The sequence below is a fragment of the Bubalus bubalis genome, chromosome 18 (assembly GCF_019923935.1).
Source record: "Bubalus bubalis isolate 160015118507 breed Murrah chromosome 18, NDDB_SH_1, whole genome shotgun sequence".
Taxonomy (NCBI): Eukaryota; Metazoa; Chordata; class Mammalia; order Artiodactyla; family Bovidae; genus Bubalus; species Bubalus bubalis.
The window spans coordinates 58,838,522-58,866,442 of NC_059174.1; the positions used below are offsets into that span (position 1 = coordinate 58,838,522).

Genomic DNA, 27,921 nt, shown 5'->3' on the forward strand with positions numbered 1-27,921 from the left:
CCTAGGCATTGTTCCTAGCACACCATCAGTCCCTGGTAACTGTCCCTCTCCTCCTATGAAAAGCCCAGTCCTTTCAACATCTTGCCTACTCTGTTCAAGGTCAGTTGGTAGAACATTATGTTTTATAACAGGCTGGACTATGTATGGAAGGGCTTCCTGATCCTACTGACTATGATGAGTCATGTCCTAGTTTTACATTATTTTCCACCCTCCCTGTTGCTAATTCACACACACTACTGAATTTCGTAATTCAAGCTATGTGTTTTTCCAGGAAACACGGATGTGAATGAATTTTATCTAATGAAGTCGGCCCCTTCATTTCACTGATTCCTTCACATAGACCATCATGAAATGCATGTAGCAAATACATTTGATCAATGTATTACCAAAGCCAAGCTCTTAGAGCTCACCACACAACACGCTAATAAACTGAGAGACAACTTGTTGGACAAGGAATAGTGACTTTATTCAGAAAGCAAGGAGACCAAAAAGATGGTGGACTACTCTCCCAAAGAATCATCTTTGCTGAGTTAGAATTCGGGTTTCTTTTACAAGAAAAGATCTCTATAGCTTCTCTTCAAATATGGACTTACTGCAGTTGTTGAGTACCTGAACTAAAGTCATCAGAGAATACATATAGTGAGAAAGGTAAAGGATTTGCCACAACCACTGAGTCTGGTAAGTATGGCTCCACTATGTTCCTATCTTGTGACTTTTGGGTAAGATCCTTGCCACACACATTACATTGCTGTGTGTTTTCTCCAGGATAAATACTCTGATACTACTGCTGAGATGTAAGCTGTGAGGATAGGGTGTTTGTTTTTATTTTTTATTTTTTTTAACATTTGTGAAATTGATGATGAATCTTTCTAGAATGAATTCATGTTCTAAAGACCTGACTAATAAATACATATATATCTGGCTTCTATCCAGTATGAATTTTCTCATGAAGCCTAAGATGTTGCCACACTCATGATATTTATATGGTTTCTCAGTAGTATGAATTCTCTGATCAACAGTAGGGTGTGAATTTTGAACTTTGAATTTTGAAGACTTCTACCATATACCACCGGAGAAGGCAATGGCACCCCATTCCAGTACTTTTGCCTGGAAAATCCCATGGACGGAGTAGCCTGGTGGGCTGCAGTCCATGGGGTCGCTAGAGTTGGACACGACTGAGTGACTTCACTTTCACTTTTCACTTTCATGCATTGGAGAAGGAAATGGCAACCCACTCCAGTGTTCTTGCCTGGAGAATCCCAGGGACAGGGAAGCCTGGTGGGCTGCCGTCTCTAGGGTCGCATAGAGTCAGACACGACTGAAGCAACTTAGCAGCAGCAGCAGCAACCATATACCACATTCACATAAGTTTTTCTCATGTATGGATTTTCTGATGTTTAGTGAGTGCTGAGACCTGAGTAAAGGATTTTCCACACTCGAAATATTTGAAAGGTTTCTCTATATGTATTCTCCAATGTCTTTTAAGGTGTGAATTTTGACTGAAGAATTTGCCACACTCATTACATCTGAAAGGTCTCTCTCCAGTATGAATTCTCCAGTGAAGCTGAAGATGCGCTTTTTGACTGAAGACGTTTCCACACTCATCACATTTGTAAGGTTTCTCACCAGTATGAACTGTCTGATGAGTTAAAAGGGTTGACTTTACACGAAAGGCCTTGCCACACTCATCACATTTGTAAGGTTTCTCTCCAGTATGAACGGTTTGATGCCTTAAAAGGATTGAGTTTACATGAAAGGCCTTGCCACACTCATCACATTTGTAAGGTTTCCCTCCAGTATGAACTGTCTGATGCCTTAAAAGGACCGACTTTTCATGAAAGGCCTTGCCACACTCATCACATTTGTAAGGTTTCTCTCCAGTATGAACTGTCTGATGCCTTAAAAGGATTGACTTTTCATGAAAGGCCTTGCCACACTCATCACATTTGTAAGGTTTCTCTCCAGTATGAACTGTCTGATGCCTTAAAAGGATTGACTTTTCATGAAAGGCCTTGCCACACTCATCACATTTGTAAGGTTTCTCTCCAGTATGAACTGTCTGATGAGTTAAAAGGGGTGACTTTACACGAAAGGCCTTGCCACACTCATCACATTTGTAAGGTTTCTCTCCAATATGAACTGTCTGATGCCTTAAAAGGATTGACTTTACACGAAAGGCCTTGTCACACTCATCACATTTGTAAGGTTTCTCTCCAATATGAACTGTCTGATGCCTTAAAAGGATTGATTTCTCATGAAAGGCCTTGCCACACTGATCACATTTGTAAGGCTTCTCTCCAGTATGAACCCTCTGATGACCAGCAAGGTGTTCATTTCGGCTGAAGACTTTGTCACATATATCACATTTAAATAATTTCTTTCCTGTATGAATTTTCTGATGTCTCCTGCGGCTTGAACTGTCAGAAAAGGCCTTGCCACACTCATCACATTTGTAAGGTTTCTCACCAGTATGAATTGTCTGATGACTTAAAAGGGTTGACTTTACACGAAAGGCCTTGCCACACTCATCACATTTGTAAGGTTTTTCTCCAGTATGAACTGTCTGATGCCTTAAAAGGATTGACTTTTCATGAAAGGCCTTGCCACACTCATCACATTTGTAAGGTTTCTCTCCAGAATGAACCCTCTGATGACTTATGAACTGTGAAGCCCGACTAAAGTGCTTGCCACACTCATCACATTTGTAAGGTTTCTCTCCAGTATGAACCCTCTGATGACCAGCAAGGTGTTCACTTCGGCTAAAGACTTTGTCACATATATCACATTTAAATAATTTCTTTTCTGTATGAATTTTCTGATGTCTCCCGAGGTTTGAGATGTCAGTAAAAGCCTTGCCACACTCATCACATTTGTAAGGTTTCTCTCCAGTATGAATTGTCTGATGCCTGAAAAGGATTGACTTTACGTGAAAGGCCTTGCCACACTCATCACATTTGTAAGGTTTCTCTCCAGTATGAAATCTCTTATGACTTATGCACTGTGAAGGTTGACTAAACTGCTTGCCACACTCATCACATTTGTAAGGTTTCTCTCCAGTATGAAATCTCTTATGACTTGTGAACTGTGAAGGTTGACTAAAGTGCTTGCCACACTCATCACATTTGTAAGGTTTTTCTCCAGTATGAACCCTCTGATGAACAGCAAGGTGTTCATTTCGACTGAAGACTTTGTCACATATATCACATTTAAATAATTTCTTTCCTGTATGAATTTTCTTATGTCTCCTAAGGTGTGAGCTGTGAGTAAAGGCCTTGCCACACTCATCACATTTGTAAGGTTTCTCTCCAGAATGAACCCTCTGATGACCAGCAAGGTGTTCATTTCGGCTGAAGACTTTGTCACATATATCACATTTAAATAATTTCTTTCCTGTATGAATTTTCTGATGTCTCCTGAGGTGTGAGCTGTCAGTAAAGGCCTTGCCACACTCATCACATTTGTAAGGTTTCTCTCCAGTATGAACTGTCTGATGACTTAAAAGGATTGACTTTACACGAAAGGTCTTGCCACACTCATCACATTTGTAAGGTTTTTCCTTGTGTGCTTTGAGTTCTTGTGTTATTACTGAAGGATTCATAAAATCATTCCCATATATATTAGAAACACTGGGTTGGACACAAGGAGGAATTCTTTGAAGTGGTGAAAATGAGAAACTGTTGTTGACAGACCTCTTAGCTTCATTATATTCAGAAATTATCCCACTAGTTTGAAATATCTGCAGCTTATCCTGAAAGTTAAATCCAAGTCTGTTTCCAAAGGGCTTGATTCCTGCATCCTTTCTATGATGCGAATCTCTTCCATCAGGCACATTTCCATTAAGGCTTACAGGTGTCCCTTTGTAATTTCTTTTGTCGTCTCTCCCCTGACACTCAAAGTCATGCATATTTTCCTGACTTTCCCAAAGATGAAAATGTTTGATTTCACAGCTTTCAGGTCTTCCCAGCATCGATGTTTGGAATGTTTCTAGTTTCTCACTGTTCGCTTTGGGTTGTAAATGCTTGATCACATGTGTAGGAGAGATATCTACAAGATAAAAAGAATCATAGGTATCCTGCTCACAATAATTCAAAAATAAATGTTTCATGTTGAATATATATTACACCAAGAGTAATACTTACACCAAGTTATGAAACACCACAATGATGACCTTAAGTTTTTAGAAACACTAAAGGAATAGAATTCTTAACTTAAGAAAGGGTAATATAAATTCACCGTTAAGGTAGTCTAGTTTTAAAAACCATATGCCAAACACACTCACATTGGACAATCTTATGCCAACTCTCAAAAACAGAGTATTTTTCTACCAGAACCCTTAGGAATGTATCAATCAACAGTTGTCTCAAATTGAAAAGAAAAATATTACACTATCACTGTATTCTGAATACTTACTGTACATAAATAAATTCTAAACAATATATTATATATTGTAACAGTAAATAATCCAAAACCAAGCTTACCCAATTAATAATTAACTAGTCATAATTGGTTGTTTACAATTGAAAACAAATGAGAAAATGAAGAATATGACTAAAACAATTTTTTGGAAACAACATAGTTTTCAAAATCTGCTATAGAACTATGTACCCATAAAGAAAGTCATTTTACAACGCTAACAAGTAGTATGTGTCAGCTGCATTGCAGGATACACACTAAAAGACCATCATCTGTAAATGACACATAAATTAAGACGTAAAATAGTCACCACTTTTCTAACAGCCAATAAACAAAGCAATCCCTACCTATGTTATTGTTCTTCAGTCGCTCAGTCGTGTTTGACTCTTTGCAACCCCGTGGACTGTAGCCCACTGGACTCCCCTGTCCATGGGATTTCCCAGGCAAGAATAGTGGAGTGGGTTGCAGTTTCCTTCTCCACGGGATCTTCCTGACACAAGGATCAAACCTGCATCTTCTGCATTAGCAGGTGAATTCTTTACCACTGAGCCACCAAGGAAGGCTAATCTCTAGCCATGCACTATTCTTAATTACCTGGTTTAATGGCACCAAAATATAATGAATAAAAAGTGAATGCTTTGTGTGTTTATTGACTAGGGTCAGACACAATATTGCTGAAAAATGTTGCAAGTGAAAAGCAAACAAGATATAATGTAGTTGAGGTTTGACAGAAAACAAAATTCTGTAAAGCCATTATCCTTCAATTAAAAAATAAATAAAATTTTAAAAGATGTAATGTAGATAAAGTCGTATCATAAAGAACATGACAGAATATAGATATTACTTTTTTTAAACAAAAATAAATTTTGAGTATTTAGTATAAAACATGTACTATTGTAAGCCAACTGACAGCACTAATTTGCTTTAACAGGCTTCAGGTAAATTAACATGTTTTTCTCTAATCAGAGCAGGAGACACACCCAATTGGCACACAAAGTGCTAAGAGAACCAGGATATGAATCTGAACCTATAGACTGAGAAAACTTATTTGTAAACATGACCAACCACCAAATGAATAGATAAGAAAAGATTAGAAAATATTAAAAACAATACAAGGAACTTAGAAAGAAAATATCAAAGAAGATACAAGACAGAAGTAGTCTGTTTAACTATTATTCAACCATCCCATCTCAGAATGGGTTGTGAATCATTATGGATGCACAGAGTGATTTAGGTCATGTCCTGAGAAACTTGTTCAATAAATGACCAGACATTATCTTTACAGTGAGAGTATGTAGAAGGTGGAGGGATGTGATAAGTAAGAACAATGTTTCCATCCATATCAACATACTATGTGAGGAATGGTCAGGATGAAGAAAGGGCCTGCGTGGAGCATAGGGCACACAGGTTTATGTCAGATATCAGCTTGTGACTGCAAGTCTTTGTGAAAATAACTGAGAGCGCAAACTAATATACTGATCTTAAAAGAAAAGAACTGGTTCAGCAAATTTATGGGCATTATACTATGGGTATGGGACAGAAACAAGAGAGATTTTTAAAGTGACTGTGATATATGGAGAAAGCAGGGTAATACCTGTTATACTATTTACAGTGTAATGTATTCAACTGTGAATTTTGTAAGTTACAATGGAATGCTTATATTCGAGAAGAACATACACAATATTCCAGGATATTGTGTAAGAATCTTACTAGCAGAAATCAGAAGGAAAATCCAGGAAAAGGCTATCTAAACCTAGGTTCCTCTGACAAGTACGATTAATCTCTCCATTGGATATTTCAGGATTTGGAATAGCTGAACTGGAATTCTATCACCTCCACTAGCCCACTCCAGTACTCTTGCCTGGAAAATCCCACGGACGAAGGAGCCTGGTGGGCTGCAGTCCATGGGGTCGCTAAGAGTCGGAGATGACTGAGCGACTTCACTTTCACTTTCATGTATTGGAGAAGTGCCGGGGTCCAGCCCCAGCTGATCCAGGGAGTTCGAAGCGGGGATGGCGTCGGCGAGGATCAGGAAACAACTGCTTAATTAAACGTTAATTAAGGATATAAAGAGTGGTGAAATAAGGATAGCTCAGTAGGAAAATTCAGTGAAGAAAAGAGGCTGAATAATTCAGCCAGAAGGTAAGAGAAAGAACGACATGGGGAGACCAAGTTTCAGTGAACCAGGCCCGCACTTTATTTTCCGAAGTAGTTTTTATACCTTAAGTTGTGCATAGAGGATAATGGGGGAAGGGGTGGAGTCATGCAAGGACAGCAGTTCCTGATCCTAATCGAAGCCAGGCTTTCAAACTTATCATATGCAAAAGTTCAGGTGATTTACATCATCTTCTGGCCAGGAGGCCTGTTAACATTTTAAGACCCTTTCTTCAGAAAACTTATTTTTCTCTAAAGGTGATTATTCTAAAGTCAGGCACCAGCCTCCAAAAAAGCACTGGACAAAGCTGCATTCCTATAGGGCAAAGGTGAGGTGGGCTCAATCAAGAAAAGAATTAACTCAAGGGTCCAAGGTTACAAACATTGAGGCTACTACTTACATTTCTATACACCCATTATATCAATCAATAGCCCATGCCAGTAGACACTGCCAAGGACACAGTAGGTAAGGAGTATGGAGACTTAGCAGCAAACATTGGCTCAATAAGTGAAAAACCCTTCACCAATACAATTTCTAATCAATCTTTTAACTACTCAAAAGAATCTGTGTTTAGACAGTTTAGAACATCTCCTGCCTCTCACAGTTGGGAGGCTCTGAACAATCACATATGGCCGGAAAAACCTATTCAGGCAGGCTAGAGGACTTCCAAAGGAGTTTGTAGGTTGAAACACTGTCACACCCAGGAATTATTAACTGGAGCTGTAAGCTAACTCTTTTTTCAGAGAGAGGTAGTGGGGGACAGCCCCCCGTAAAGTCAGAGGTGTAGGTGAAAGCACAAAGCAGAAAGTAGGCAGACTCTGGTTTTGGGGGTAGATGCTCGAGAATTTCCAAGGGGACTCCTGAGGCTCGATCCCACCTTTGCGTATGCCAAGCCTCCTTCCTCATGACCTTGCCACGGGCGCAGCTCGCTCCCCACAGAGAAGGAAATGGCAACCCACTCCAGTGTTCCTTCCTGGAGAATCCCAGGGATGGGGGAGCCTGGTGGGCTGCCGTCTATGGGGTCACACAGGGTCGGACACGACTGAAGCGACTTAGCAGCAGCAGCAGCTTTGTTCGTACTGATGCTTTCTAAGGCCCACTTGACTTCACATTCCAGGATGTCTGGCTCTTAGATCAGTGATCACACCATCATGATTATCTGGGTCATGAAGATCTTTTTTGTACAATTCTTCTGTGTATTCTTGCCACTTCTTCTTAATATCTTCTGCTTCTGTTAGGTCCATACAATTTCTGTCGTTTATCGAGCCCATCTTTGCATGAAATGTTCCTTTGGTATCTCTGATTTTCTTGAAGAGATCTCTAGTCTTTTCCATTCTGTTGTTTTCCTCTATTTCTTTGCATTGATCGCTGAGGAAGGCTTTCTTATCTCTTCTTGCTATTCTTTGGAACTCTGCATTCAGATGTTTACATCTTTCCTTTTCTCCTTTGCTTTTCACTTCTCTTCTTTTCACAGCTATTTGTAAGGCCTCCCCAGACAGCCATTTTGCTTTTTTGCATTTCTTTTCCATGGGGATGGTCTTGATCCCTGTCTCCTGTACAATGTCACGAACCTCATTCCATAGTTCATCAGGCACTCTATCTATCAGATCTAGGCCCTTAAATCTATTTCTCACTTCCGCTGTATAATCATAAGGGATTTGATTTTGGTCATACCTGAATGGTCTAGTGGTTTTCCCTACTTTCTTCCATTTAAGTCTGAATTTGGCAATAAGGAGTTCATGGTCTGAGCCACAGTCAGCTCCTGGTCTTGTTTTTGCTGACTGTATAGAGCTTCTCCATCTTTGGCTGCAAAGAATATAATCAATCTGATTTCGGCGTTGACCATCTGGTGATGTTCATGTATAGAGTCTTCTCTTGTGTTGTTGGAAGAGGGTGTTTGTTATGACCAGGGCCAACAAAGGTTCATCTAGTCAAGGCTATGGCTTTTCCTGTGGTCATGTATGGATGTGAGAGTTGGACTGTGAAGAAGGCTGAGCGCTGAAGAATTGATGCTTTTAAACTGTGGTGTTGGAGAAGACTCTTGAGAGTCCCTTGGACTGCAAGGAGATCCAGCCAATCCATTCTGAAGGAGATCAGCCCTGGGATTTCTTTGGAAGGAATGATGCTAAAGCTGAAACTCCAGTACTTTGGCCACCTCATGCAAAGAGTTGACTCACTGGAAAAGACTGATGCTGGGAGGGATTGGGGGCAAGAGGAGAAGGGGACAACAGAGGATGAGATGGCTGGATGGCATCACTGACTCAATGGATATGAGTCTCAGTGAACTCCGGGAGTTGGTGATGGACAGGGAGGCCTGGCGTGCTGCGATTCATGGGGTCACAACAAGTCGGACACGACTGAGCAAATGAGCTGATCTGATCTGATCTGATTGGACATTTACTTCGTTTCTTCTTCCACACATGTTCATCTCAAGATCAAGGAGTATCAAAGAAAAGGAGGGATTGAAATTGACTCTGGAGGACCTTCGCAGTTACAAAAGCCTTTCTGAGGCATCCAACTCTTTTTTGTAGAAAAACACTTTATTCTCCTAGACCTTCCCTGAGTTCAAAAGAGCAGATTCAGACACTAATACATAAAACGACATAAAAGAATCATACCATGATCAAGTGGGATTTATTGCAGGGATGCAAGATTTCTCAATATCCACAAGTTAATCACTATGATACACCACATTAACAGTTGAAGACTAAAAACCATATGATCATCAATAGACGCAGAAAAGATTCTGACAAAATTCAAGTGCCATTTATGATAAAAACCCTTCAGAAAGTCAGCACAGATGGACCCTACCTCAACATAATTAAGACTGTATATGTCCAACATACAGCTAACATCATACTCAACAGGGAAAAACTGAAAGCATTCCCCTTAACAACATGAATAAGACAAGAATGTTCACTATTGCCACTTTTATTGAACATATTTTTGGAAGTCCTAGCCACAACAATCAGAAAAGAAAAAGGAAAGGAATTCAAGTTAAAAAAAATAAAAAAAGAAGTAAAACTGTCACTATGATGCTACACACAGAAAATCCCCAAGATGCCACCAGATGACTACTAAACTTCATCAATGAAGAGAGTAACTTGCTGGATACAAAATATATAGAAAATTGCTGTATTTCTATACACTAATAACGATATATCAGAAAGAGAAATTAATGAAACAATCCCATTCACCATCTCATAGAAAAGAATAAAATTCTAAGGAATAAACCTACCTAAAAAGTCAAAAGAACTATACTCATAAAACTATAAGATGCTGATGACTGATACCAAAGATGACACAGATGGAAACACATACCATGTTCTTGGATTGAAAGAAGTAACACTGTTAAAATGACCATACTATTCCAAGGCAATCTACATGTTCAATGCAACCCTTATCAAATTAACAATGACATATTTCATAAAACAAAGAAAAACTTAATTTGTACCAAAATACAAGACTCTGATGTCTAAAATGATCTTGAGAAAGAAGAACAGAGCTGGAGGAATCATGTTCCCTGAGTTTAGACTATACTTACAAACTGACAGTCAACAAAGTGAAAGTGAAGTCGCTCAATCGTGTCCAACTCTTTGTGACCCCATGGACTGGAGCCTACCAGGTTCCTCTGTCCATGGGATTTTCCAAGCAAGAATACTGAAGTGGCTTGCCATTTCCTTCTCCAGGAGATCTTCCTGACCCAGGGATTGAACCTGGGTCTCCTGCATTGTACGCAGATGGCTTTACTGTCTGAGCCACCAAGGAAGTGGTATGATGATGGCACAAAACAGAAACACAGATCAGCAGAACAGGATAGAAAACCCAGAAATAAACCAATTTACTTATAGTCAATTATTCTATAACAAAGGAGGAAAGAATATAGAATGAAGAAGTCTCTTTAATAAGTGATGCTGGGATAAATGGATAGTTACATGAAAAAGAATGAAATTACAACATTCTCTAACACCACATACAAAAATAAACTCAAAATCTGTTAAACATCTAAATGCAAGACCAGATACCATAAAATTCATAGTGGAAAACAAATGCAAAACACTGACATGAATGTCAGCAAAATGTTTTTGAATCTATCTCTTAGAGTCATGGTAATAAAAGCAAAATCAAACAAATGAGACCTAATTAAATTTAAAACCTTTTTGCAAAGTAAAGGAAACCAAAAAAAGAACAAAAATTCAACTTTTGGACTAGGAGACTATATATGCAAATGATGCTACCTATAAGGGATTTATTTCCAAAATATACAATATTGTATATAAAATATACAAAATATACAGTTCATACAGCTTAATATCAAAACAAACGAACAACCCAATCAAAAACTGGGCAGAAGATCAAAACAGATATTTCTCCAAAGGAGACAAACAGATGTCCAACAGTCACCTGAAAAGATGTTTGACGTCTCTACTTATGAGAGAAATGCAAATCAAAACCACAAAAATGTATCACCACACTGGTCAGAATGACCACCATCAAAAAGTCTACAAACAATAAATGCTTGGGAGGGTGTGAAGAAAATAGAACCCTCCTACACTGTTGGAAGGACCATAAATTGGTACTGCCACTTTGGAGACTAGCATGGAGGTTCCATAAAGAACTAAAAATAGAGCTATCACATAAACCAGCAATTCCAATCCTGGGCATATATCCAGAAAGGATGAAAACTAATTCAAAATGACACATGCACCCCAATGTTGTTAGCAGCACTATTTATACCAGGCAAAACATGGCAGCAACCTAAATGTTCACTGACAGACAAAGGGATAAAGAATGTGTGGTACATATACACAAGGGAATACTGTGAAGTGGAAGTAGCTCAGCCGTGTCCAACTCTTTAAGACCCCATGGCCTGCAGCCTGCCAGACTCCCCTGTCCATGAAATTCTCCAGGAAAGAACACTGGAGTGGGTTGCCACCTCCACCGCATAAAACGCAATGAAGTAATGACTTTTGCAGCAATATAGACACACTTAGGGATTATTCTAAGTGAAATCAGACAGAGAAAGACAAATATCATAGGATATTATATGTTGAACTGAAAGAAATGATACAAATGAACTTATTCACAAAATAAACTCACCAGCATAAAAAACAAACTTATAGTTACCAAAGGGGAGAGTACAGGATGGTGGTGGGGGCAAGAAAGAGAGAGATAAATTAGGAGTCTGAATATATACAAACTAATATATATACAAAATAGATACACAACAAGAACCTACTATAGCTCAGGGAACTATATTGAGTATCTTGTAACCTGCTGTATACCTGAAACACAACATTGTAAATTAACTATACTTAAAAAGTGGTGAAGGAAATGGCAACCCACTCCAGTATTCTTGCCTGGAGAATCCCAAGACAGAGGAGCCTGGTGGGCTGCCGTCTATGGGGTTGCACAGAGTAGGACATGGCTGAAGCGACTTGGCGTGCATGCATGCATGCATTGGAGAAGGAAATGGCAACCCACGCCAGTGTTTTTTCCTGGAGAATCCCAGGGACAGAGGAGCCTGGTGGTCTGCTGTCTGTGGGGTCGCACAGAGTCAGACACAAGTGACACGACTCAGCAGCAGCAGCAGCATACCTTAAAAGAATGGTTAAAACAAAAACACCTCTTGCGGAGATGTTCAAAAGATGTTTCACAAGGGTGTAAAAACTACTAAATGGGGGAAGCAGTCTATGAAACAAGACATGTTGACAAAACTGAATACCCACCAGCAAAAGAATTTACTTGGAACATTATCTTACAGTACAGACAAAAATGAACTCAAAATGGTTCAAAGACCTAAACCTAAGTCCCAAATGTGTAAAACTCCTAGAAGTAAACGTGCAGGAACTGTTTCTGGAAATTGGACCCACAAATGATTTACCAGATATAACACCAAAAGCACAGGCCACAAAATAAAACCAGATATTAATAAACTGAACTATATAAAAATCATAAACTACTGTGCATTAAAGTGCAGCGAGTTTGAAAAGACAATCAACAGTAAAAGAGAAAATATGTGGAAATCATACATCTGATAGTAAATGTGTACAAAGAATATATAAAGAATTTTAAGAGGGACTGATCACCAGTTCCACCATAGGGACCATTCCCCAATCAACCGTCCAACGCATTGCAAATACAAAACAGAAACACTTAAGAGTAACACAGAAATTTGAACTCAATGATAAAATAAAAAAATACCTACAATGCACAGAACAACAGTGCAGCCAATAGCCTCATAGATATAAGAATGTGAACTTGGACAAAGTTGTCCTGGGATAAATTCCCATACCATTTACAGAGGCTAAAATATATGGTCCTTGATACACATGAACAACACTGTCATGGTGCCCTTGACAGAGTCTCCAAAGCCAGAAAATAACCCAGAAAGATGTATCAGGCTCTCGTGATACTTTCTCTCTCATAATCCTAGAACATACTGACCACTCTACTGGATAGCTTCAAGTGGTGACTTTGTACAGAGCAAGAAAATAACATTAGGAATAATGTCTCCATCACAGTTTTCTGTTACCTAGTAAATCCACTCCACAGAGACTCAGCAGAGGCTGCCAATTAAACATAGGTGGATTATCACAGCAAGGAAACCAGATAAAATTTCAGACCCTCAGGAATATATTTCAAAGAAATTTAAGAGGTAAAACATACAAAGTAAGGAGAATGTAACATCAGGAACAGTTGACATTCCCAGACTGGGTAGAGCAGCACAAGAGTAAAAATAATACAACATGAAGGTCAGACATTACAGGATCTTGAGATGGGACCATGCACTCGACCTACAGATGGCAAGCTAAGAGCCTGCAAGATTCACATATGCTCCCCTCGTAGGATCTAAGATCAAAAAGATGATCTCTCTACCCACTCTCCTTACATTTTCCTAAGTAACCACTACAGAGGATCCAACACACCAGCTTGTCCCAATCCTAAACAGAAAAAAACATCCCTTTTGAAATACTCATTTTTCTTTATACATTGTATTTTTGGCTACTTATACATCATTCCCCACTGTCCAGAGCTTTTTCTCATGCTTCAATGTGGAGATACTAGTCAGATCAGAAACAGAAATTCTGGGACTCCCCTGGTGATCCAATGGTTAAGACTGCATTTCCAATGCAGAGGGTGCAGGTTTGATCCTTAGTCAGGGAACTAAGATCGCACATGCAGAATGGTGCAGCCAAAAAAAAAGTAAACAAGCAAGCAAAAACAAACAAATAGATATTCAGCATTATCAGAAGAAAGAAATCTAAAGTGCTGTGGATTTCTTAAAACACTGAGCCAAAAGTCAAAAGATAGAAAATAGGAAATTGGGTTTTTCGGTATTTTTTTTTTTTTAACATTTGCCAATGAGCTTTGTACATAATTAAGCTCTGGGATAACCTCAGATATGACATGAAATAGACACAGCATCTGAACAGGGTCATTTTAACCTTGTGAAGCTGTGTCATGCCCCAGTCACAGAACTCTCAAATGAAAGACATCAGGGCCTCCCAAGGGGCACACAGGGAAAATGCAGATACCCAAGGGCAGCTCTGGAAGGAAGTCATCCTCACCCACAGACAGCAGGTTCCTGTAGGTCTCCAGCATCACATCCCTGTACAAGGCCCTCTGAGCAGGGTCCAGGAATTCTCACTCCTCCTGAGTGAATTCGATGGCCACATCCTCAGAGGTCAGTCGTTCCTGAAATGAAACCACATGTCACCAAAAGAGCCATGAGAAGTTCTCATTTTCATGCAAAAGAGAAGAGTGGTAAGGGGTAAGGATTGACTTGAAGTATGTGTTCTAACAGATCCATGCAGGGGTATCTGGAGAAATTATGCATCTCTATTTTTAATTTCTTATGCTTTTTCATAAGACCTTATGAGATCCTCCAATTAATATGGATTTTTCATCACTGTTCAAAATCCATGAAATATATAAAAATAAAACTCAACACTGTTTTGGCTATACAGAAGTGTCAGATATTATGTTCTACCCAGTGAGTGCAATTCATTATCTAGATGAGGTACAGCATGAGTGGTGTCTACAGAGATGACGCAGTCCACGGCACTTTTAATGGAAAGATCAAAAGCTTCAGTTATGACGTTGATAACAGCAGCAAGGACCAGAAGTGTCTGAAGGCTTCCTGTTGCTCTAAATTACTGTAGTATTACTCTAAACATTAAATAAATACTTTACAGGCAAAAATCTGTCATTAATAAAATAGCTCATTAAAGAACGATCTGTCAGAGGGATGGTATGGGGAGGGAGGAGGGAGGAGGGTTCAGGATGGGGAACACATGTATACCTGTGGCAGACTCATTTTGATATTTGGCAAAACTAATACAATTATGTAAAATTTAAAAATAAAATAAAAAAAATAAAAAAAAAAAAGAACGATCTGTTCCCACCTTACAGAAGAAAACCTATGTCACAGACACTCTGAGAAACTCGACTCAGATCAAGAAGGTAAGAAATGTTACATGAAGCACCTGAACTCAGAGGCTTGGGCTCAGCAACTGAAGCTTAAGCATCTAACAGTTAAGTAATACAGAGAACATTAAAAGTCCTTTGACAGAGGGCTCCTAAAGAAAACGTGAAAGAAGTCCAAGGTGAGCCTCCTCCCTGCCCCTCTGTCTTCTCTGCAGGGAGAGCAGCTCTTGGGCCTCAGGCCTTCATCCCCTGAAAATGGACGCCTGTGCCAAATTCATCTCTACCCTCTCCATGATCGGGAGAACCTCCCCCCTGTTGAGTCATCACTGTCTGCAGTGGTGAAGGACTGGAGACACTGACCGATGAGAGCCACAGCAGCTTGGGAGCCCCAGATCCTCAGACCATCTCACTTATTCCTAGCCACAGCTTCCAAACTAGTGCCATTTCAAAGGACTCTGACACAGCAGCCAAGTTCCCTGGAGCTGCCACAGCAGGGGTGGCTGGCTCCAGGGCTGGAAGTGGGACTGTGTTCGGGAGCTTCATCACTGTTATGCTAGGAACCCTTCCCCAAAACAGTAGCTTTTCTACGCCATGGGCTTGGACCTCCCAAAGGCCATGGGGCTCTTTTGCCTGATGGTGGTCTAGCTCATCTTCTTCACGATGTGAAGGAGCTGTTTCCACCTCCCATAGTTCTTTCTCCTGTGTCTGCCCTGTATGTTCCCTTTCCTGTAACTCCCCAGGCAGCCTGGGGAAAGTGGTGGGCTCAGGGTTTGACAGAAGAAATACAAATAAATATTGTATTAGTATGATAAAAAATGTCCAAGGTGAACAATGTGGAATGGCATGAAAGGTCATTATAGACATGGATACAGGAACAAAACTGTTAGTAATTTACTACTTAAAACACTAACAGGATTGTTTAGAAAATTTCAAGGCCACAGATTATACTGATAACATAATTTCAACTGAAAAAAAAAAGGTGATATGTAGTTTTTAAATCATGATGTCTTCTATTGCACATGCATGCATGCTTATCTATAAAAAAAATTAACTGAAATGACAGGATTCGTCTTTTGGAAGATTTTTTGGACAATTTTATATCATCCATTTATTCACATGTATTTCAGCATCGTTCAGATGATAAAAATGTATCCTTTGTACTCAGCTGAGTTTGTCAACAGGATTCTATACTAGGCTACCAAAAGAAAACTGGTAAAAACATTAAAAAAAAAAAAAAGAAGAAGAAGAATACTTGAACTCAATTCATAATAAAATTACCATATACAAAAATACAAATACAATTTTATCCATTTAAATTTACATAGCAAGGCATTAACAGAAGCCAAAGGCTTTCTTTGCTTTTTTTTCCTTTAATAAAACAGTGATTTGAAATTACAAGAGTCATTAGGTTATGACAAAAAAATATTATCACAATAGCAAAGTAAAAAAAACTTCTTGGAGAATTAAAAAACATAGCAAAAAAGAATATGGAAAAAAATATAGTTATTAAGCAAGACTAGCTCAACAAAACATCATGATAGGAAGGAAACATTCAATACATTGCTTCTGAAATTGCAGTGGCATGAAAGGAGCTGTCCAGGGTGTCTGTCTTTCACCAACATATGATGCACATGAGCAGGGGCCACTAGAAGAAGGAACAGGAGGAAAAACACAGGGCAAGAGACACAGAGTATGTCAGAGTTGAAACGGGTAGTACTCACAAACCTAAGGACATGGAAAGGTGAAAAGTGAAAGGATGGAAAAAGACAGCCCATCCTAAAGAGAGCAGGGGAGACTGTTATATCAGACAAAATAAACTGAAGAAAAAAAAAAGTGCAATGAGATAAATATTGTATAATGATAAAATGGTCAATTTACCAATAAGCTGGAACAAGTAAAAATATATATACATCTAACATTAAATATCTCAGAAAAATGAAGCAAACATTGAACAGTCATGTACAGATCACACGACCGAACAACAGCATAAAACACATGCATCTCAAGGACACATAAAACATTCTCTATGAGAGACCACATGTTAGGCCAAAATTAACCATTTTAAGAGACTGAGACCAGAAAAGTATCTTCCCTAACAACAATGAAATAAACACAAGAAGAAAAGAAAATTCCTCAAATGTGGATATTAAACAACTCACTCTTACACCACAAATGGATCTAAGAAAAAAATCACATGGAAATTTTTAAATACATGGATGAAAACAAAAAGACAACATTACAAAATTTATAACACACAGAGAAGACTGTACTAAAAGAAAAGTCTGAACCGTTAAATGCTTACAGTAAAAAAGAGAAAAGATCTTAAATCTGAAATCTATTTTTAGACCTCTAGGATGCAGAAAACAGAAAACAAACTAAACTCAAGTTTAGCAGAAGGAAACATGTAAATAAGAAAGATTAAACCAGAGATAAAATAGAAAGTAGAAAAATATAAAAATCAACAAACCAAGAGTTGATGTTTTGAAAAAACTGTATAGGAAAACCCCCACCTAGACTAAGGAAAAGAGAAAAAAGATTCAAATAACTAAAAACAGATATCAAACAGGAGTGATTACAACTGAGGTCAAACAAAGTTTCTAAATATAAGGAAGTACTATGACCAACAATGCCTATAAATGACAGAATATAGGAGATACTGGCAAATTCTCAGAAACATACAAACTCTTTTACTTATTAAGAAATTTAAAAAATTGAGAAGTGTTGAAAGTGAAAGTGTTAGCCACTCAGTCGTGTCTGACTCTTTGTGACCTCATGGACTGTAGCCCACAAGGCTCCTCTGTCCATGGAATTTCTCCAGACAAGAATACTGGACTAGACAGCCATTCCTTTCTCCAGGGAATCTTCCGACCCAGGGATAGAACCTGGGTCTCCCTCACTGCAGGCAGATTCTTTATGATTTGAGTCACCAGGGAAGCCCATTATAACTAGAGAGATTTAAAAAGTAGTCAGAAACCTCTAAGAAAAATACAGGACCAAATTCTACCAAACATTTACAAAAGAATTACCACTAATCCTGCTAATTGTATGGAGCAATCATGATTCTAATAGTTTGCTGATTTCCCAAAGACACAAGAAAGGAAAACTAGAAACCAATACCCCCGACGAATACTGATGCAAAATTAAAATACTTGCAAACCCACTTCAACACATATTAAAAAGATCTGGAGAAACAGACATAGAGAACAGACTGAGGCAGAAGGGGAGGAAAGACAGGGTGAGATGTATGGAGAGAGTAACATGGAAACTTACATTACCATATGTAAAGTAGAGAGCCAATGCGAATTTGCAGAGTGACTCAGGGAACTCAAACAGGGGCTCTCTAACAACCTACAGGGGTGGGATAGGGAGGAAGATGGGAGGGAGGGGACACAGGTATACCTATGGCTGATTCATGTTGGTATTTGGCAGAAAACAACAACTTCTGTAAAGCAATTATCCTTCAATTAAAAAAATAAATAAAAAGATCTGACACCATGACCAAGTGGAGTTTATTCATATAAGGCAAGGAGAGGTCAACATACAAAAAGCAATTAATATGACACACTACATTAACAGATTAAAAGGGAAAAAAAAAAAAACAGGATCATCTTGATGCAGAAAAAAACCATTTAACAAAAATTTGACAACCTTTCAAGATGGAACACTCAACAAACTACAAACAATACATTATACTAACATCAACATAATAAATGCCATCATGAAAAGAGCACAGCAATGGGGAAAGAATGAAAGCTTTTCCTCTGAGGTCAAGAAGAAGGCCAGGATGCACACTCTGCACTACAGTTCAACAAAGCACTGAAACCCTTAGAGTAATTAGATGAGAAAAAGAAATCAAAGGTCAGCAAATTGAAAAAGAAGTAAATTTATCTTCTTTCCCACATGACAAAGTTTCATAGGTAAAAGTCATAAAGATTACAAAAGAAACATGCTATATCAAAAAAGATTCTTTAATAACCAAAGGATCAATCAACCAATTAACTCATTATCAAAACTGCCATGACAATCTTTCTAGAAGCAGAATAAAACATAGTGAAAGTCACAGAACTATTCAAAGAGCAAACAGCAAAACTTTTGAAGAAGGAAGATGGAGGTTTTTCTATTTCAACACCTATTACAAGGTAATCAAGGTGATGTGGTACTGGTATAAAAACAGATAAATAAACCAACTGAACAGAACACAGTACTCAGAAATAATTCTTTGTGTATATGTAAGGTATATTCACAAGGATGTCAAGATACACAAAAGGGAAAGGATAGTCTCAACTGATCTGATTCCCAGGTTTTACCAGCTATTGTGCATACTAACACCTGTCTTCCATGTGCAGTTTCCTTACCCTGGTTGACAGAGCAGACAGCGCATCCAGATGGGCCCTAAGCAATCCCTGCTGCCCAACAGCACTGAGACCCCGTCTCCAACCCATGGGTGAGAAGCCCTGCCCAAGACGGTGCCCAGGGGAGCCTCCTCACAAGGGCCAGGTCACCGGGTCATGGGGAGACGGGATCTAAGTGGAGACGACAGGGCCTGAGGGAAGGCCCTGGGTGAGTGTGAGGGTACAGGAGTCACACAGGACACTCCAGAGTCAGGCACAATTAGCGAGTCCAGAAAAGGGCATTTCAGGAAGGACAGACTAAATATGACCTTACCTGAGAAAGAGCCATGCCTCACTCCTTTTCTTTCCTCTTCCTTAACTTCAGGGCTTTCTCAGGCAACACGAGTCTTCAGAGGTCTATCATGAAAGTTTAAAACATGCTGTTTCATGCTTAGAGTCAACACATCCCCTTCCTGAGCCCCAACCACACACACAGCGAAGCCTTCACCACGAGGAACAGACACTCCCCTGTGGCCACTGTCTCAGGAGGGACTCAGGACAGTCAACTCCTGCAGAGAGACCAACTGGGACTTTCCCACACTTTCCCTCGGATCACACTCCCCTCCTGGTAAGGCCTCATGTACACAGCAGCAGGAGGCACCTCCACTGACCACGCAATCTCCTTCAGGTCACACAGCAGGCCCTGATCCATCCCCACTCAGAACAGAGCATGCCTTCCTCGGCCCAGATCTCAGCCCTCAGGACTGGGAGAACTCAGACTCCTGATGCTCAGTGAGGGATCCAGACTGGAATCAACTGGGGCATCTTAAACATTCTCGAGCTGTGGACCAACACAAACTACCTGAAGGGGAATCTCTGGACAGAGGGTACAAAACATGGGTATGCAAATGCCTCATGAATGAAACGTGAAGCCTGGACAGAGCACCATTCAGAGGAGAAAAGCACCCCCCAACTCTCTTTCTTTCCCAGTCTTACTAAGGTGTAACTAACAAAAATGGTATAAACGTACTGTGTACAAAGTGATCATGTGATGGATTCATACAATGAATAATTATTATAGTCGAATAAGTTACACTTCCACCTATGAGTACACTGTATTATTTCTCTCTAGGTGAATTTCAAGTATACAGAAACACTACCGGCAGCATGCAGTACCTCAGATCCCCAGAACTTACTTATTTTACAACTGAAAATCTCTACTCTTTGACTACCACTGCCCCATTTCCCCATCTACCCAGCTCCTGGTAACAGCCTTATCACTTGATGGCTCTGTGAGTTTGAAAATTCTAGTTTCCACATACAGTGTTTGTCCTCCTTTGTCAGGCTTATTTAACTTGGCATAATGTTCTCTAGGTTCATTCATTCTGGCATAAATTCAGGATCCTTGATTTTTATATTTATATACAGAGAAAAAATAGTTCATAAATATACAGTATATAATAAATATTTCTATTCCACACTTTTGTTACCTATTCTTTTGTCAAGAGACATCTGGGTTGTGTCTATGCCTTGGCTACTGCAAATCCAGTCACACTCATGGGACTGTGGACATATCCCTGAAAAACTGATTGCTTTTCCTTTGGATATCTGTCAGAAATGGGTTTGACAGACTGTAGGCCTGTTCTGTATTAATTTGTTAAGGAACTTCCATTTTATTTTCCAACATAGCAGTACCATTTACATTACCACCAACAGTGCAGTTAAGACTCTGTGTTTTCTGTAATGTGCCTGTATGTGTGCTTATTTTGGGAGGGACAGGAGTGGATAACAGAGAATACAGCCTGGCAGCAAGACAGTTGCAGCTGCATCTTCTACAGGACAAGCCTCCAGGCTGCACATCACTGTGGCATCACTGCCCTCTGATTTTTTGGAGCCATCCTCCCCTATGTCACAGGACTTTATGACTCTTCGCAGGTTGGGCCCTGAGATCCCTACTGAGCAGGACCACCTTATAACAAGCATTCTGTGATCTTAACCTTAATACTCCTACTTTCCCAGAGGGACTCAAACAAACTTACAAACTTTAATGGTGTCCAACAGAGTGTCCACAGAGCCCATGATGAGCCTCTAACCCTCTTATACAAACACAAAGCATTCCAAGCCCTGATAACTCATGCATGAAGCAAAATACAAAAGAGGACACCCAAGGATCCACAGACACAAGACACCATATTTTCATTTACAGTGAGTGATCCGGGTCAAACACCGAAATCTCCAAAGACTATGAAAAAGAGGGATAATTCCAATGATGCACATGGCCCACTGAGACCTCAGCATCTTCCAAGGAAACACTCCAGATTCTCTTGGTATCTTCCCAAATGCACATGAACCTTTCTTCACCGGCAACCCCAAGTACACAATGATACCAAAGTTGATGCAAAAAATGACCTGAGATTTTCCCTGTTACTCTATGGTGCCTGCCTGCTAAAAGAGCCAACAAAAGCCAGGGCATGGAGTGGATGTTGGGGGCACCTGCTAGAACCAACCCCTCAAGCCCAAGGCTCCCATCCTCCTGCACCCACAGGTGCCTGCAGGCTCAGCCCAGGCCACAGTTCTAACAGTGGAAAAGGCTTCTCTTGGCTGAATTCCACATCCTTCATTGGTGCTCACGTGTGGTCACAAGTTGTCAAATCAAACCTGTGCAGGCAAGTATCAGCCTCAGCACTGCTGTCCCAGGAACACGAGCTAAGGCACTAGAACCTCAAACCTTTCCATGTGGGCTCTCCAACAAACCCGCTCCCAGGTTCTCCAGCCTGAACTGAGACATTCTTTTCCAACAGATCCACACCCGCCTTGTCCCTGCAACTACACTCAGGATGGGCGCACACTCCATTCACTGGGCTCACCTTGATGCCCCCAAGTACTGCCACAAGCCTTCTGCAGACCTGACCAGGCTCCCTCGGCTTTCCCCATTTGTCTACCTCTCCTCCCTGCATGACTGGACTAAGCAAGACTAAAGCGCACCAGGGTTTCTTGGCAAAGGGGATCACAAGAGGAGTGTCCATGAGCTACCACCCAAAGGACACTGCACGTGCAGTATGGAAACCAAGAGACTGGCCCTCCTGGGAAAGTCTGCCTCCACCTGGGGACGCTATGGAGTCCAGGTACAAAGGTATTTGAGATGACGAAGTCTCAAAGCAAGGGTCTCCAGGTCTCACTATCTCCTGTTTTCCCCACACACCTACTTGGAAGATATTCTAGCTCTTGGGGTGGGAGTGGGGGGCAACGTCCCCTTCCTGCCCCATTAGGTTTTGGATTTCTGCTCATCCTCAGTGCACTGAAATCATAATCGCTGACACTGAGCACATGAACTCCTAGAAGGCAAAGCTGCTGTCCACGATGGTGACTGGTCCCTGGATGGACAGAGCTTAGATCTGGGGGCTGCAGAGGACTAAACCCAGCAGACTAAACATGGGGACATCTTAGCCCACTGCTTGAGGACACCAGTTCTGTAGGGCTTTTCAGGACTTCCTATATTTCTTGGCTCATCTTTTGAGTAATTAAGTAGTCACATGGGGTAAAGATCAATTACAGCTGAAATGTCCAGAACATGGGAAACATCTTCATCACCTGCCCTGTTCTCTTGGTCTTCCCTGAGGATTATTCAGCCCAACCCATAGTCCTGTCATCTAAAGACATTTCCAGTATCAGGTACTGCAGCCACACTGGGAAGAAGAGGAACACTATGAGCCCTAAAAAGAGGGGAAACCAGGAAGGACTCAAAATAACCCTTGAAGAAGGGCATTAATTTCTGCTCATGGCAACTGATACAGAGGCAATAAACCTGGGTAACATGAGAGAGACTGTTAGGAGGGGATGGGGAGACCTCTCTGAGCCTAGACTTGAAGGGTGACAAAGGGCCTCAGCCAGGGTGACCTGAAGGTGAGAAAAGGAACTACGATGTCAGACAGAAATGGTTTTGGTATTTGGAAACAGAGAAAAGGTAAATGAGACCAGGACAGGCTGAACCACGAGCAAACGGTCAGCTCCCAGGATGAGGCTGGAGACTCTTACAGGGCCCTGAGCTTGACAGAGGGCTGTGGAGCCACAGCAAGGAGTCAAGCTTTTGTCCCAAGAACAAATGAAAGCCAGTGGAGGTCTGAACGTAAAAAAAATCTCCCTTCAGATTTAGCCTTATTCATAGAAGTCATCTAATTCTGAGCCTGTGATCCTGCCTCCATCCTAGTTTCCTTTTCATTTTTCATTGAGGGAGGACTGGGATCTATTTAAAATTCTAATTACCACCAGACACTCCCTCCAAACCAGAACTGCCACACACAGACACACAGCCAATTTGGCTAATCATTTCAGGGGTCTGTGTTGCTCATGCTCAGAGTTTCCGGTCTAGTCTCTCATCTCCATGTTACAAGTGGGCTCCCTCAGGCCCAGAGAGAAGCCGTTTATGAGAAGAGTGAAGAGAACCAGGTATAACTGAATAATGAAATGGGAGGCTGAAGGACAAGTGGGCCAAGTTTGTCCTTAATGCCCATCCCATTTAACACCAGGAACATCTGTCATGTACCTGAGCAAAGGAAACTTTTCTTTCAAGATTGGGTCAAACTGATACCAAGCAGGTAATTCTTTATTATAAGATTGCAGTAAAATATTTTAAAAATACAGAATTGAAAATGTATATCCACTGGTACAAAAAACATTGTAAGGAGTCAGCTTAGAAATAGGATCTGAGCAATCTTTTTCATTATGAATAGAGAGGCTTTGTTGGAAGGTTCCAGGTCAATCCAGCCCATCCTTCCTTATTTGCACAGACAAGTCAAAAAGGGACCTGAGGGAAACATCTTCATATCACCGCACAGCTCACTTTTTTTCACTGATCATAGAAAATGGAGAAAACAGACCATTAGACTAACCAGTTAAACGAGGTGTTTTTTTTTTTCTTTTTTTGAAAGGAAAGAATGAAGCATTTTATTTTGTTGGTTTTATCATGTTAAATGTTCTTTTATTTTCCCATTTCTCAAAGAAATGCCTTTAATTTCACAAGATCTAATGTCATACCTCCGTTATTCTCTGGTAAAGAGCTGAGACCAGAAATATCCATTTGTGTGTGCACACATAAACACATACACACAATTCATGTCTTTGGTAAAACCACAGTTGAAAATATGTCTATTTCATTACATGATGTCCCATACATAAAACCCTCCAAGATGTATTTCTCTTTGAATTCAGAGAAAGGGAGGCAAGGTGATCTTTACTTATTAACTTTTATTTTTTAGTTTCCTCATTTTTATTTTTAAATTATTTTAATTGGATGATAATTACTTTATAATATGTGATGGTTTTTGCCATACATCAACATGAATTGCACGTGTCCCCTCCATCCTGAACCCCTTTCCACCTCCCTACTTGCCCGATCTCTCTGGGTTGTTCCAGAGCACTGGCTTTGGGTGCCCTGCTTCGTGCATTGAACTTGCACTGATCATTCCATTTTACATATGGTAATATACATGTTTCAATGCTATTCTTTCAAATCATCCCACCCTCCCCTTCTCCCACTGAGTCCAAAAGTCTATTCTTTACATCTGTGTCTCCCTTTGTTGCCCAGCATGTAGGATCATTGGTACCATCTTTCTAAATTCCATATATATGCATTAATACACAGTATTTGTCTTTCTCTTTCTGACTTATTTCACTCTGTATAGTAGGCTCTAGATTCATCTACCTCATTAGAACTGATAAACGAGGTGACATTTTTGCTAAGTATGGCACAAAATAGTCTAAGATGATTTACTACTTACCAACTGCTGCTGCTACGGCCAAGTCGCTTCAGTCGAGTCCGACTCTGTGCGACCCCATAGAAGGAAGCCCACGAGGCTCCCCCATCCCTGGGCTTCTCCAGGCAAGAACACTGGAGTGGGTTGCCATTTCCTTCTCCAATGCATGAAAGTGAAAAGTGAAAGTGAAGTCGCTCAGTCGTGTCCGACTCTTAGCGACCCCATGGACTGCGGCCCACCAGGCTCCTCCGTCCATGGGATTTTCCAGGCAAGAGTTTCAAATGTACGAGATGAAGGGAAAAAAACACTCAGGCAAGGAATGAATCTGAAAAAATTTTGAAAAAAAAAAAAATTGTGAACTATTTTTAATCTAAAAATCTGGTGTCAAAGTTTAAAAAACACTGAGAATAATCATATTTAGAAAAGCATGATAAGAGTAGAATACTGGAAACTAAAAAATCTTATTTCTGAAGTTAAAAATGATTACAGAAACTGAATGAATTAAGAACTATTCCAAGCTACAAAAACCAGTATACATAAAGGAGAAATGTGAATCCATTAAAAAAAAAAAAAAAAAAAGTGTTCCTTTTAAACTGCTACCCAATAGTGATACAGTGGATAAGAATCTGCCTGACAATGCAGGGGACATAGGTTCTATCCCTGGTTCAGGAAGATCCCACAAGTACAAGCAACTAAGCCTGTGCACAACTACTGAGCCTGTGTTTTAGAACCTGGGAGCCTCAACTCCTGAGCCCACGGCACAGAACGGAAGACAGCACAGCCAAAAAAATTTAAAAAAAATAAAAAGCTACCACAGAGTGACAGAGTCAGTCATTTCTTGCTCCAGGTCTCTTCTTCCCTGACCTCTATCTCATGATAGGACAAGGGAATGGGGTCACTCACAACTCAGTGAATCAAGCCACTGCCCCAGGCTCAACAGGGTTTGCAAATGAAAGTCATCTTCTGCCACAAGTAATAAAAAAAGACACAAGCCTTACAGACAGGAGTTTTTAAATTCTCAGCCTCCTCTATATAACTAAAAAAAATCATCTGTATCCAAACAACTGGCCACACCTGGATCGAGCTTACCCCTCTGTTCACCTATCTCCCTATTTCATCTGAGTCTCGGTGTCTCTTTTTCTCCCCCTCTGCTCTCCTGCTGTCCCTGTCCTATTTCCTCCCTCACACGTGTCCTGTCCCAGGCTGCTGCAACTCGTCCCCCCTCGAAATGCTCTCTCTCTCCAACCTTCCTGAGTCTTTCAAAAATCCATACCTGTGTCTGCCTCTTTCCTCCCCCATTTCGGCTCCCTCTCTGCGCTCCAGATTACTCCCCTTCTCTCGCTGTGACTCTCCCTTCCTCCCCACTCTCTGGCAGTCCATGTGGCTATGCTTCCTTCCAGCCCTTTCTTCCTCTGCTCCTTACCCTTTGGCGTATTTCTCTGCCAGCACCGTGATAAAACTGGCCCATGTGGCAGACTCCAACCGGGTGAAAACACAACTCCGGACTCTAACCCAAGAGGCCTGGACTCAAACCCGGCCAAAACCCAGTTAGGGACTCTGCACTCTCCACCTGACGTCCCTCATCGCCCTTCACCTCCCCGCTCCCATCACTGACACATGGCAGTTCTCCCTATGCTGCTTTCCAATCCCTGGAGATCTGGCTTTCTAATTTATTAATACTTCTCTATTTTACTCACTTGGCTATTTTCAAGGCTTAACCTCTTTGACTTGACTATCCCTTTGCAAGTCCCTCAGCCATTCTCAGTGTTCCCATTGGTTCTCCCTGACGCTTTTCTCTCAGTTTCAGTTATTTCTCTCAGTCTTTCTGACTCTGCTTCTCCTGATCCTCCCGCCTCCAGTTATGTACTGAGTGGGCGACAGAACGAGACACCCCCGGACCGGAAGAGCACCTTTTCCGACCGAGTTGAATAGGGCATGGAACAGCACTGGCTGTCACAAGGCTGCACCAGGTCACCTACCCTACGCGGGGTGAGGGGACGGGCTGACAGGAAAGGGGGTGCCTGCGGGTAGAAGGACCGGCCTGAGGAGACGCGAGGACAGAGGGGCTGGGAGCGAGAGGGCTCAGGAGCGGGGCGGGCTCTCCGGAATCCAGGGACCAGGGAGAGGGCGCGGCCTCTCCGCGAGCGGGGGTGACGGGCTCTGCCTCCAGCGGTCGAGAAGGCGACGCGAGAAGGTTGGAGACGCGGTGGGGCGCGACTCCAACTCGCGAGAGAGGGCTTTACTTGGAGAGGCCAGAGGTAAAAAAGGGTTTTAAGCAGGAAAATGTCGCCAGAGGCGGTGTCTACGCGGACCGAGGGCCGAAACCGCCTCAGCAACACTTAAAACCCAAACGAAAAGATAACTGGGCCGCAATGGCAGCGGCAGCGTTTATTCGGGGCCGAGCACCGGGTGCCAGGGTTTTCAGGTCTCTGAGAATTCCCACACCCTGAGGACGAGTGAGCCGGCGCGGGGGCGGGGGGTGGTGGCGGGCTCTGCAAACTTACTCTAGAAGGAAGCTTAGGCGCCGCTCGGGGACCTCGGCTCCGCGCTCTCCAACTTCCGGGTCTGTGTGCAAGGGCTTTTGGTATTAGAGCCGTGGCTTCCGACCAGGGGCGGGGCGAGCACCCGCTGTGCGCACCGCTCGTAGGAGGGGCGGGGCCTGTTAACCTTGACAGGATTAAGCTACTGTCTATAACACTGCTCAGGTAAAAGCTTCAAGTTATATCGGAAGCCAAGATACTTCCTCTTAAGACTAAAAGGGTTTATTCTCAATAAAAAGCTGTTTTTCACAGCATATTGTGCTCAGATCCTGCTAGTGAGGCTGAAGCAATTCAGGGAT

At 41.2% G+C, this 27,921-nt stretch overlaps 1 protein-coding gene and 1 pseudogene across 1 annotated transcript; one reads left to right on the top strand and one right to left on the bottom strand.

Moving 5' to 3' along the window:
* Positions 1-1,224: 1,224 nt before the first annotated feature.
* On the bottom strand, positions 1,225-27,696 carry LOC123465116 (zinc finger protein 665-like). Its single transcript, XM_045163301.1, has 4 exons — positions 27,587-27,696; positions 19,664-19,746; positions 14,140-14,266; positions 1,225-4,044 (listed from the first exon to the last, which is right to left on the bottom strand). The coding sequence occupies exons 3-4, from the start codon at positions 14,171-14,173 to the stop codon at positions 1,376-1,378; spliced, it is 2,703 nt and encodes a 900-aa protein (XP_045019236.1). The 5' UTR covers positions 14,174-14,266; positions 19,664-19,746; positions 27,587-27,696; the 3' UTR covers positions 1,225-1,375.
* LOC123330376 lies at positions 15,254-15,643 on the top strand (annotated as a pseudogene).
* Positions 27,697-27,921: the final 225 nt, after the last annotated feature.

Excerpts from the sequence above, each read along its gene's own strand:
- LOC123465116 (XM_045163301.1), bottom strand. The coding sequence starts at position 14,173 with ATGCTGGAGACCTACAGGAACCTGCTGTCTGTGG. Across the intron at positions 4,045-14,139 it reads CAGGAACCTGCTGTCTGTGG|ATATCTCTCCTACACATGTG; the intron begins GTGAGGATGACT and ends TTTATCTTGTAG.